This window comes from Microcaecilia unicolor, chromosome 6 (genome assembly GCF_901765095.1).
Source record: "Microcaecilia unicolor chromosome 6, aMicUni1.1, whole genome shotgun sequence".
Taxonomy (NCBI): Eukaryota; Metazoa; Chordata; class Amphibia; order Gymnophiona; family Siphonopidae; genus Microcaecilia; species Microcaecilia unicolor.
Window position 1 is genome coordinate 312,854,203 of NC_044036.1, and position 13,229 is coordinate 312,867,431.

A 13,229-nucleotide genomic window follows, 5' to 3' on the forward strand; every position below is an offset into this window, starting at 1 on the left:
AAGCCATCGTATCCTACCTGCAGTTTAGCTGGTTTTAATGAGGGAAGGACAGTCTGGTTTCTCCATGGTAAGAGAGGGCAAAACCATTCAACTTCACTGAGGTAGATAAGGAAAGAGCATTCTGTGCCATCAACACCATAAAATGCATAGCATGGGTCCGAGCTCCACCTCGCTCTCATCCACTGCAACACGAGAGAAGACATCAAAATGAAAAAGCACACTTGGAAAAATATTAGACATTTGAGAGGAGTTGTATTTCATTGTGCTAATAGCAAAGGCATATTCAAATGTGTACTTGTGGAAGTTTAGTTCAATTGTCAACAGAAAAGGCTCAAAAACAAAGAGTTATGCTGATATAATCAGAATTCAGTGTGCAGCCTCATCACTGCTTTTACAGAAGCCCATGAGCTGTAACCACCTGAGATGTAAAGCTGAAGCTGGGGTTTTAAAATACACTCCAATACTCGTAATTGATAGGGAGGGGCCTTCGTTGCATGTCGTTACCGAATAAAAACAAGCAGCGTTTTTTCAAAAGTGTGCGCACTGAATGCAAAGAAGACACGCTCTTTCAGAAATGGCGCACACTCTTTTTCCAATAGTGCACCCACTTGAACCACTGCACATGTGTGAACCACTGTTATGCGTGCTCGAATAGTGTGCTCACGTGCGTGCTATCAGGAAAAGACTGCACACCTTTTTTGAAAGTGTGCCCTCTTTGCACATAGGGCTAGATTCTATATATGGCGCCGAAAAATACCCGCTTAAACAGTATTCTATAAGCCGCGCCTAAAATTCGGTGCAGTTTATAGAATAAACATTTTAACAGAGAATCATGTGTAAATTTAGGTGCGGCCATTTGCACCCATGAAAAGTTGGTGCAAATGCCCATGTCAAAATTTACACACAGAGCACCCGTATTCTGTGATGACGTGCATAATTCAAAATCACAGCCCCGTTCTGCCCTGAAATGCCTATGACCCTCTCCATTTCCGTACCCCCTTTTTGAAGTATGCATAAATTTTAGGCGCAGATCCCATGCTTAACTGTACGTGCGTTAGTCCCAATTCAATCTAATTAGTACCAATAATTGCTTGTTAAAAAGCCAATTATTGGCACCAACTGGTTCATTATTCTATTTGCATGCTCAAATCAGGAATGCACCTAAATTTGCGTGCATGATTTTTGGCGACTTTTATAGAATCAGGGGGACAGTGTACACTATTTCCAAATGAGTAGAGAGGTGTGGTAGCCGTGTTAGTCCACTTTTAGAGGTAATCAATAGAAATCAAACAAAATAAAACATGGAAAAGAAAATAAGATAGTAATCTATTGATTACTCCCAGAATGAGAAAATGGGCAAACAAAAGACACAGTAAATGACACAAAATGAACATTTTCTGGCTGCCCATCCCTAATAATTAAATTCTTTGCCATTTTTAACAATATTTTGTTCTCTTACAGCTCAAACTTTGTCCAACACTGGACCTGCAGGGCTGCCAGCAGATCTGTTTGTAGTCATAGATCTATGTGAAGTGAAGAATGTGAGAAATGTGTGTCCTCCTTCCGCTTTATGACTTGGAAAAAGCTCCAGGCAGGGGTATAAAATTTTAGGGGTGCATTGGGACTTAGGCAACAATGTGACTTTTGTAGTTTAAATGGTTGGGGCAGGTTTATTGAGGGTAGCATGTAACAAAGAAATGCATGTGGGAGAAGAGAAGACATTTAGGCAGCACTTCCACTTTGTGACTGAAAGGTTAAAATGCTCCCAATAGGTGTCTAGCGCTAAATTGGAACACTATGATGTCAATTCATTTAAGGCTTCTATTACTCAGAATATGCAGTAATGAGTTTAATGAGCACAGGAAGTAATAGCCCAGTCATGGGAAGAGAACTGTTCAAAGCTGTTTACCTGGGTAGACTGACCTGACGGAAAGTTACCACCTTCAGACCACCTAAAGGGATGCCCAGGATTCCACAGAGTTCCTATAGGATGTTGACTTCATTGGGGGATTGTTGGTTTGAGAATGTCAATGTCTTGTCAGAGGGTGAGGTCAAAGATGGCTGTTGGTAGTCTCTGCATGGACCATTGTTATTGACTGGATAGTTCATAGACTACCTTAGTAGGGAGGTTTGGAAGGGAATGCACCTATCTGAAGGCTGTTCTGTCGAGAAAAGTAGGCGCCTACTTTTCTTGACGGAATGCTTGCTGTAAGGGTCTGAGAATGTTCCCATATTTTAGGCACAATCGCTTACACCAGCCATGCACAGCTGGTGTAAATAGGCATGCCTCAATTGCAAAAGAACGTGAATAGATTATAAGATTTTAAAATCTACGCATGTAATTGTGTACCATGCCCACATTCTGCTCAAACTTTTCCTATGTGAATGCCAGTCTGCAAAGTACATGCAGATACATGTGTGTGTATTCCCTTATATGTGTAAATGACAAGAATATGTGCAATTATGTATGTTGCCAGTGCATGTTGCCAGCTCCCAGAAGTTCTGCCATCCAATGGAGAGGTACTGAGTCCAAGGCCAACCCATGCCAGTAGAGGTGAGTGGGAGTGTACCCTCATGCAGTGGTGTACCAAGGGGGGGGCGGTGGGGGCGGTCCGCCCCGGGTGCATGCCGCTGGGGGGTGCCGCGGCGCGCGCCTGCTCCGAGTTCGCTAAACCGTTCTTTGCTCGTTCGCTGCAGCTCCCTCTGCCCCGGAACAGGTTACTTCCTGTTCCGGGGTAGAGGGAGCTGTAGTGAACGAGCAAAGAAGTTTAGCGAACTCGGAGCAGGCGTGTGCCGCGGCACCCCCCCCCCCAGCGGCGTGCACCCGGGGGGGTGTCATTTCACCGGAGGGGGGGGAAGGTGTAATTTAGTGGGGGGGGGGGGCGCTGCACCCAGGGGGGGGGGGTGCATCGGTGCTCCGCCCCGGGTGCCATCCAGGCAGGGAACGCCACTGCTCTCATGGGAAGAGGAATGAGGTGAGGGAGATAGCAAAGGCAGGCAGGCTCACACATAGGGGTATACCAAATATTAATATTTGATTCAATTCAGCGCCGAATAGTGCCGTGAATACTTTGTTCGTATTCAGCCGAATAGTGATTTAAATTCAAATATAAATAATCCGGTGCTCTGCTGAAATATGGTGTAAATGCTGGTGCCCATGTTAGGCGCGTTGAGGCTGTATCCTATGATCCATGTGCATTTTTTGGAATGCCCCTGACACATCCATGGCCACACCCCCTTTTGAGTTACGTGCTAGTAGAGTTAGGCCCATGACTTATAGGATAGCACATAGTCAGATACACATGCAAATTTTAGAGTGCGCCAGTTAACATCAATAAGTGCTTGTTAGCACCCAATTAGTGATGTTAATTGGCTCTTTACTCGATTAATTTGCGCATGTATCTTAGGTGCATGCACAAATTTGGGCATGCAATTCTAGACACCTATCCCCCCCCCCCCCCCCCCGATATTCAGCACCATTCAACCAGTCAGCAATGGCTGCTGACTGCTTAATTAGCGTTTAACTAACTAACTACGAATATGCAATGCGATATAGCCAGTTAGCGATGATATTCAGCACTGGGTTTAGCAGTCAAATAGGACCGCATAAACAGCAGTCCTATATTTAACCACTAGGAACTTAACCAGTTCGTGCGGAATATTGGTTTAACCAGTTAAGTTCTGGCAAACAAAAATGAATCCGTATGTTCAATGCCGATCGCCGGATATGATGCGGCATTGAATTTATGGGTTCAGCGCTGGCAGCGAGCTTTAACTACACTGCCCTCCACCAGCTGAATATCGACCCCCATATATAGAATCCAGGGATTAGTGCATATTAAAGTGATTTAACATTCACTAACCTATGAATTAACACGTGTTAAGTCAACTAACATGAGTTAAAACGCCATAGTGCGCATTAAAGAAAGGCTATTAAAATGAATGTATGAACCTACCTAATAAAAATATACATCCACAAAAGAGGAAAAATTCAGCAAAAAATGAAAACAAACTGAATTCTTTTGCCCAAGCATATCCCTATTCTTTAGCTTCCCCATAAGTGCTAATGAAACCATTGAGCCTTCGAAGAATCTGAGCCCAGTCTGGAACAGTCATAAGTACATAAGTATTGCCATACTGGGAAAGACAAAAGGTCCATCAAGCCCAGCATCCTGTTTCCAACAGTGGCCAATCCAGATCACAAATACCTGGCAAGATCCCAAAAAAGTACAAAACATTCTATACTGCTTATCCCAGAAATAGTGGATTTGCCCCAAGCCCATTTAATAATGGTCTATGGACTTTTTCTATAGGAAGCCGTCCAAACCTTTTTAAAACTCTGCTAAGCTTTTACCATATTCTCTGGCAACGAATTCCAGAGTTTAATTACACGTTGAGTGAAGAAAACTTTTTTCTGTTTCGTTTTAAATTTACTGCATTGTAGCTTCATTGCATTCCCCCTAGTCCTAGTATTTTTGGAAAGCGTAAACAGACGCTTCACATCTACCCGTTCCACTCCACTCATTATTTTATAGACCTCTATCATATCTCCCCTCAGCCGCCTTTTCTCCAAACTGAACAGCCCTAGCCACTTTAGCCTTTCCTCATAGGGAAGTCATCCCATCCCCTTTATCATTTTCGTCGCCCATCTCTGTACCTTTTCTAATTCCACTATATCTTTTTTGAGATGCGGCGACCAGAATTGAACACAATATTCAGTCTGACTGAAATGCTGTTGAGCTCACCTCTACTTTCTCAGAGCACTCTGGGTATCTGGGATTCTTTGGCACATCACACTGATCTCGTCTATTATCAGTCACTGTAGAAAGAATATTTAGATGAGATAAAACAGTCAAGATTTATGGTTAGAAGACCAGCAAGTATCAAGAGAGTGGACTGTACCAGAAAGTCCTATTCCAGAAATTTCAACTGACAGGAATCTACATCATAGAGCAACCACAAAATAAAAATGTGGCACTAATGTAATCTCATCATTGACGAGATAAATGAAAGACGAAAGATTTTAGGACTTAAATTTGACTCCCCCTCCATGCACCTTTGTTTTTTTTAGAAAATATCATTCAATCCAGAGTTACAGTAATGGGCAGGCAATATACCATGAGCAAATGCTTGCATTTGGTAGAGCCAGCCCTACTTACGAACAACCGTTTTTCACCTTCAACTCCACTTTCCAGGTCCTGCACCCCCACTGACTTCTGCAAATATTTATGCAAATGAGGCCCCACAATTATTCTCTGCATCTCCCAGAGGCTGTCCCTGGCATTCAGTATGCAGATAGATGTTAAATGCCATTCTTTACTGCCACTAATCCTGCATAATTACCCATACTTTTTTCAGATTTCCACAAAAAGTTAACTTGGCAAAATGCCAAACTGAATACTTCATTTGAAATTTAGAAACTTTGTCTTCCTCACTTTTGTGAACTCTGGGGTACCCATTGCATCAGCATTAAAAATGACCCCTCTCCTTTCTCCCCTCCCCACCTCAACCCACATTACACCCTCAGTTCATTAACAAGGAAAGGATCATACAAAGCTCAAGATGATGAACTGATTTAAAATAATTGACATTGTTAGGCAATAATGATCCTATAAAATAAATTGCACTGCATTTGATAGGCTCGTTTTATTGAGAGAAGAGAGTAGAGGCAAATCATTTTATAATCAGACATGGAAACTCACCATTACAAATAAAAAGGTCTGGAGAAAACTGGATCCTTTGCAGATTGTGCTACATTTTTCTATGGCCCCAAATATAAATAATCCAAAGATGTCGCCTACATGATCTTTAAAGGTCATACAGGATGCCTCTTTAGATGAACAGATTTTAGATGTTCATGAAAGGTCAAACACAACATCGTCTATAGATCAGTTTTATTGTAGTTTAATCACCAGTAGCATAGATTGCAAAGGGTGTATTGCTTAAACCATTCCAAAGCAATAGCTAAAGATATTTTAAAGATGTCTTTGCACTGAAAGACAATATTTTAAAGTGGATCCGTAAAGAAATGAAAAGTTCATTTAACTATTACATTTTGCAAATATAACTTTTCAATGTTCAACGGCAAATTCCATGATGTAAGAATATTCAGCTGCTAGACCTATAGATGGCTGCCCATCTAGATGGCCGGAGCTGCAAAAGGCAGTCCCGAACCGTATTATCGAAAAAGATGGCCCGACATCTTTCATTTCGATAATACGGTTGGGGCCGGCCAAATGTCAAAGATGGCCAGGTTTGAGATAGCCGGCATCGGTTTTTGCTCATAATCAGTGGTGTGCTGGAGCCGGCTCGCTCCGGCTCGCAAGATCCGGTTGTTAAATTTTGGCCGGACTTGCGAGCCGGTTGTTGGAAAGGGCGAGCCGGCTCTCCCTCCCTCCGCCCTCCAGATCCGGTCCCTCACAGATCCTACCTTGACTATCGAATTCTTCGGGGCAGGCAGTGTTGCCTGCCCGCTGCTATCGCTGACTTTCCTCCGCCGTCTGTTTGCGCTTTAAAAATGGCCGCCGAGACTTCCCTAGGCGGCCTCGCGAGACTTCTGTAAGTCTCGGCGGCTATTTTGAAGCGCAATCGGGCGGCGGAGGAAAGTCAGCGATGGCAGCAGGCAGGCAACACTGCCTGCCCCGAAGAATTTGATGGCCAAGGTAGGGTCGGTGAGGGACCGGATCGGGAGGGAGGGAGGAAGCAGAATTTGTGAAACAAGTCGGGAGGGGGTGGCAGGGGAGAGAAGGGAGCTGCTGGACATGGGTGGATGGAGGGCAGGGGAGAGAAGGGTCACTGCTGGGCATGGGTGGATGGAGGACAGGGGAAAGGAGGGTCACTGCTGGGCATGGGTGGATGGAGGGCAGGAGAGAGGAGGGTCACTGCTGGGCATGGGTGGATGGAGGGCAGGGGAAAGGAGGGTCACTGCTGGACATGGGTGGATGGAGGGCAGGGGCGAGAAGGGTCGCTGGCCATGGGTGCATGCAGGGCAGGGGAGAGGAGGGTCACTGCTGGACATGGGTGGATGGAGGGCAGGGGATAGAAGGGTCGCTGGCCATGGGTGGATGGAGGGCAGGGGAGAGAAGGGTCGCTGGGTATGGGTGCATGCTGGGCAGGGGAGAGGAGGGTCACTGCTGGCCATGGGTGGATGAAGGGCAGGGGAGAGGAGGGGAGACAGAATAAATGCTGGACATGGATGGAGGGGAGGGAAGAGTGAGGAAGGAGATAAGATAAAGGAAAAGGAAGAGAGGAGAAAAACTGCACATGGATGAAGAAAATAGGCAGAAGCTGAGGACCAGAAATGAAGAAGAAAGGAGGAAAGAAATAAATGGAAAGAAAGCCCTGGAAACGGAGTTAAGAGGACAGATAGCAGCAGAATTGGATACTGGGCCAGCATGATCAGAAAAATAGTCACCAGACAACAAAGGTAGAAAAAAATCATTTTATTTTCATTATAGTGTTTGGAATAAGTTCCCTTTGAGAATCAGGTGCTCAACATTAAAAGTTTATATTTATTTACTTATTTATGACATTTTATCCCACATTAAACATGAATTAGATTGGAACCTGGGATCATTTAATTTTTTTTTCCTGGAGAGAGTAATGCATTGCCAACCCCCCCCCCCCCCCCCCCACCCACTGGCTATAGCCAGCTCTGCAATTTTGGGGGGGCGCAGAGGTGGATGGGGGGCACAGAGGTGGACGGGGGGGGGGGGGGGCGCAGTGGTGGACTGGGGAGAGAGCCTGTTGTTAAAAATTTACCAGCACACCACTGCTCATAATGGAAACTAATGCTGGCAATCTCAAACCCGGCCATATCCAAGGCATTTGATCATGGGAGGAGCCAGCATTTGTAGTGCACTGGTCCCCCTCACATGCCAGGACACCAACCGGGCACCCTAGGGGGCACTTCTAAAATTTTAAAAAAAAATAGCTTCCAGGTGCCTAGCTCCCTTACCCTTGGGTGCTGAGCCCCCCAAATCCCACCAAAACCCACTCCCCACAACTCTACACCATTACCATAGCCCTTATGGGTGAAGGGGGGCACCTACATGTGGGTGCAGTGGGTTTGGGGGGGGGGGGGTTGGAGGGCTCCCATTTACCACCACAAGTGTAACAGGTAGGGGGAGATGGGCCTGGTCCGTTTTCCTGAAGTGCACTGCACCCACTAAAAACTACTCCAGGGACCTGCATACTGCTGTCAGAGAGCTGGGTATGACATTTGAGGCTGGCATAAAGGCTGGCAAAAAAGTTTATGTTTTTGTTTTTTTTGGGTGGGAGGGGATTGGTGACCACTGGGGAAGTAAGGGGAGGTGATCTCCGATTCCGTCTGGTGGTCATCTGGTCAATTGGGGCACTTTTTTGAGACTTGGTCCTAAAAATAAATGGACCAAGTCAAGCCGGCGAAATGCTCCTCAGAGCCGGCCTTCTTTTTTCCATTATCAGCTGAAGCCGGCCATGTCTTACAACGCCCCTGTCCCGCCTCCATCCCACCTCCCATACCCTTGCGAAATACCCCCTTTAACTTTGGCCGGCTCTGCGACGGAAAGCAGTTGGAGCTGGCCAAAATTGGCTTTCCATTATACCGATTTGGCTGGCTTCAGGAGATGGCCGGCGATCTCTTTTGAAAATAAGCTGGCAAGCGACCCACACAAATAGCAGGTAGAACTTGAATCATCTAATTAGAAATGCCTCCTCTTTGGGTTTTTATGGGGATAGTCTCCCCTGCAACCCATGAGTCTTCTAACAATGACTCTTTTTCTATATCCATTCTCTGAACTAAATTCCACTGAAAACATGAGAAGAAAGGACCGAGTTTTGTGTCGCTTTTTTACCTTTCTCTTTCAGAACGCTGTTCCGCAGAATCTGATCCACCTTCGCTGAAATCTCAGAGACATTCTGCGCTATGGCTTGAATCTTCTCCATCAACCCTGCTGCCTGTAAACTGAGAAAAAAAAAACATTTATTTATTTATTCCTGCAAGGCTTTCAAAGTATTTGTGGACACACTGACTAGATCCATCGTGCTGAAATGTCTGCTTTTTCTATGAAATTTTAAGACCAATTATTTTGTTCCCAAGCGACCCCTGCCTGCTAGAACATTGTGCCAGGAGCAAATATCACAGTGTAGCACATCAGTATCGAAGGTTGATTCTTTCAGAACTGAGTATCTGAAGTTCCTTTACTTAGTAATAAGCAAATGCATAGAACAAGTTATTTTTGTCCAGTAAAAAGATCAGACATGGCCTCCTCTATACAAGTTCAAGGTTCACCAGATGTTCTGTGGAAAAGGTGGAAGTAATGAGGCCATTGTGAGAGACACTGTGTGGAGCAGTAAAGAATTCTGAAGATGGAGAGGGGAGGAAGGGAACAGATGCCAACTTTACGCAAGTAATAAAAAAAAGATTTGGGCCGATATTTAAACTCCACTGTCATCATTTCATTTAAATGCCGGCCGTGGTATCTACACTTATCCCTCAATATTCAGAGCACAGGCCAGTATCTGGATATCACTGAGTATTCAGGTATAGCAGTGCTGGTAATATCCAGATACTGGGCAGTGTTGTATAGTTAATTAAGTAAATGTAGCTAATTACTGTACTTCAGTAAACGTTTTGTCACTTTTACTTGTAAAAAAAGTACAGGAAACATTTGTTACTTTTACTGAAGTAATAATTTCACCAATTTTTCTACTTTTACTCAGTAACATCTGATGTTTGCAGTTAAAAGTAAAACGTAATAGTGGAAGCGAGATGTAAATGACGCTTCATCTGTAAACCAAATGAAAGAGCAAAACCTGGAACAGAATTCTGCTGTTGAAAACCTTGTCATGCAAACAGTGGATCATCTCATCTTAAATTTTGCTATTCAGTGAATACAGACTATGAGAACAGTGGAATTGCCTGTGTTCATTGAACTGGTTACTAGTCTCTAGCCAAACAGGGATGAGTTGGGTTACTTTGAAATGAAGATTAAGCTGAAGCTGGTTGCAATTCATGGTGAACCGACATATATCTTCAACCAAGCCTTTAACGGAAGAAGTAACTAACTTGTTAGTCTCACTCACACACACAAGGATTGTCTCGGGCTGCACACTGCAGTGGGACATGTTTATCCACTCCTACCCTAGCTGAGATAATATTTAACCATCTCTCTGACCTCACGTGCAACTTTCTTCAAATCAATCACCTTACTTTCTAATTCTTCCTACTTTCTTACTCATCTATATGTTACAACTTTGCCTTACCCCTCACTACCAATTATAATGTTCTAGTACATATCGTGTTGTCATTGCAAGTAGTATACCATGCCATACTTTGTATTGTTGTTCGAATATTTTTACTGCTCTAATTGCCTCCTGCTCATGTTTGATCTATTCTTACTGTACACCGTCTTGAGTGAATTCCTTCAAAAAGGTGGTAAATAAATCCTAATAAATAAATAAATGTCTCTACTACAATAGACTCCTGGTCATCCCATGGAAAATTTTACATTGGGGTAACTCGATAGAGAATCCACAAAGCGTGGAGAACTCAAAGAAGACCCACGGATACTTTGTAAAACAAACAAAAAAGTGGGCACAAAACCAGGAGTCCCAGAGACTGGATCACAGTAAAGCTAAAACCAAATTTTATTAATTAGTATATTTGACTCGTATATTTGACTCGACACAACCGTTGTGTTTCGGCCAAAGGGCCTGCATCAGGAGTCTACAAATAAAAACATTAGCTGTCTACCTTAGTATTTAGGTTAGTCCTTTTTCGTATTTTTAAATTACGCCACATACATATATATAATTTTTTCTTTGCTCATATATTCTTTTCTTTACTTATTTTTTAATTTTTTTCTTTACATATTTTTTCTTTTTTTTCCTAATTATTTATTCATTTATTTTTTCCATTTTTTTTCTTTTTTGTTTTCTCTTCCTTTTTTTCTACTTTTTCTTCTGTTTTATACTGTTGCTTAATGTTTCAAGAATTATTTCCCTACTGACACATTTTTCATTTTGTTTTGTTTTATTTGGTTTATTCGTTTTCTTAATTGTTACGCATGTATTATTATCATTATGATTTTGCTGTTGTTCTGATCATTTGATATATATTTTGTATTTGTATTTTTATTAATATTCTACATATTATTATAATGTTTTTATGTTGTTTTATATATATGTCTTATTTAGATTTATATATCAATTAATTTTTATGTTATGTCAAATGTTTATTTTGACTGTTTTTATTTGTAGACTCCTGATGCAGGCACTTTGGCCGAAACACAACGGTTGTGTCGAGTCAAATATACGAGTCAAATATACTAATTAATAAAATTTGTTTTTAGCTTTACTGTGATCCAGTTTCTGGGACTCCTGGTTTTGTGCCCACTTTTTTGTTTGTTTTACATTGGGGTATCTCTCCATTGGTTTGATATTCTTTAGAGAGGAAGTCTGCTTCTCTAGCCTTAAGATTGAAGGGTTTCCACACATTTGACGTTCTTGCATCAGTTCTCAAAGATATTCAAACAGAGTTTGCCATCAGATGAAAAGTTGACAACAGACAATAATTATAACTTTGAGAAAGCCTTCTCTGTAATTGGATAGCATAACGAAGGTAATGGAGATGAAGATGCAGCTGCAAGTGATGACACAGCACTTTTACTAATGCACATGATAAGGACAATGATGATGATAAAGCATATGTTGCTATATGGAAGTAAGTGTTTCAGACAGAAATTCCCTTGATCAATATCTGCAGATTCTGACAGAAGACATCAGTAATATTGCACCTAGCCTGATTTGAAGGAACTTCTTATAAGACCGAACAATCCACTTTCCGCTAGTGCAGTTGTTGAACCTTTTTAGCTATCCTGGATTAATGACTCGAGCACACTCGCATGAGTAAGAGTCATTTTCAAAAATGTACTTTTACTAAAAGCAAAGTGGATTGAATTGTAGAGCAATGAAGTCGTTGCAATAAAAATGTTAACAATAGTTGCATTCATTGTAGTTACGGTGCTTTTCTTTTTTACTCAAAAAGTATTATATTAGGCAATAATGTTTTTATTTTCATTTAAGTACATTTTGTTGTGTTCTTCACTGTACTTTTACTTAAGTATTCAAATATACATTTATTTTTACTGTTACTTAAGTACTTTGACCTAGTACTTTGGACAACACTGGCAATGGGGATATTCAGCACCATTATCTGGATACCAATTTGGAGAACTTCATGTAGCTTTGTTCCTGCCCTAAGTTATCGGGATACTTATCTGATTATCAGTGCTGGTCTTCTGAGATACTTATCTGATTATCAGTGCTGATCTTCTGAGAAATCCTGGCTCCACCTTCAGAGTGCCCCAGCACTATCCGGATATCAACATGTCAGTCTATAATGATTTTCTGCAGCATTATCCGGATACTAATCTGGAGAAATTTGTGCAGCTTTGTTCCTGCCCTAGGTTATCTGGATAATTATCTGATTACCAGCACTGAATAGCACTGGTCTCTTGAGAAATCCTGGCTCTATCCGCAGACTTCCCCAGCACTATCCATTTATTGACAATTGGACTGTGGTGATTTTCTATAGCATTATCTGGATAATGCCACTGAAAATCTGTGGATGGCCCTAGTCAGTGGGGACTTATCTAGGCAGCAGGTGCTTCTATCTGGAGAAATCCCCTTATCTTTATGTGTATACTGCCATAGCTAAAAAAAAAAAAAAATAGTCCCCTTAAATATCAGGCCTGTTGTTTCTCTGACCGCTATTAAACTGGTCAACACTTACCAACTTATTTAAACAGATAGATAGATAATTTACAGATATTATTTATTTATTATATTTGTATCCCACACTTTCCCACTAAAAGCAGGCTCAATGCGGCTTACATAGTAATAGGTAACACAGAATTTTGTTATGTAAAGTAGGAAATTAAGTATAACATAATAGAAGGATGGATGGGTAGTAAATGGATGGGTAGGTAGGTAGAGACAGGTGATAGAGAGAGGAGGGTAAGGTGGGAGATAGATTCTGGGCCAATGTCGTTTTCTCTTCAGTATATGTAAGGTAGATGGGTTCATGAGATTAATCTGGGTTTTTTGGGTAGGCTTGTTTGAATAGATGGGTTTTTAGTGCTTTTCTGAATGGTAGATATAGATTTAGATATCAATACAGATACAGATATTCAACCTGCTCTTCTACACTTTACACCATGAAAAACAGGGGTCAAGGGTCCCATAAA

General features: G+C 42.1%; 1 protein-coding gene across 3 annotated transcripts in view; it reads right to left on the reverse strand.

Moving 5' to 3' along the window:
- MGAT5B (alpha-1,6-mannosylglycoprotein 6-beta-N-acetylglucosaminyltransferase B) overlaps window positions 1–13,229 on the reverse strand; it is a 316,097-nt gene that overhangs the window by 180,340 nt on the left and 122,528 nt on the right. For all 3 annotated transcript variants that reach the window (XM_030208153.1, XM_030208154.1, XM_030208155.1), the window contains exons 4-6: window positions 8,835–8,944; window positions 4,746–4,819; window positions 18–182 (exon numbers count right to left, since the gene is read on the reverse strand). In XM_030208153.1, coding sequence (XP_030064013.1) covers window positions 18–182; window positions 4,746–4,819; window positions 8,835–8,944 — 349 coding nt within the window. The remainder of the gene's footprint in view (window positions 1–17; window positions 183–4,745; window positions 4,820–8,834; window positions 8,945–13,229) is intronic.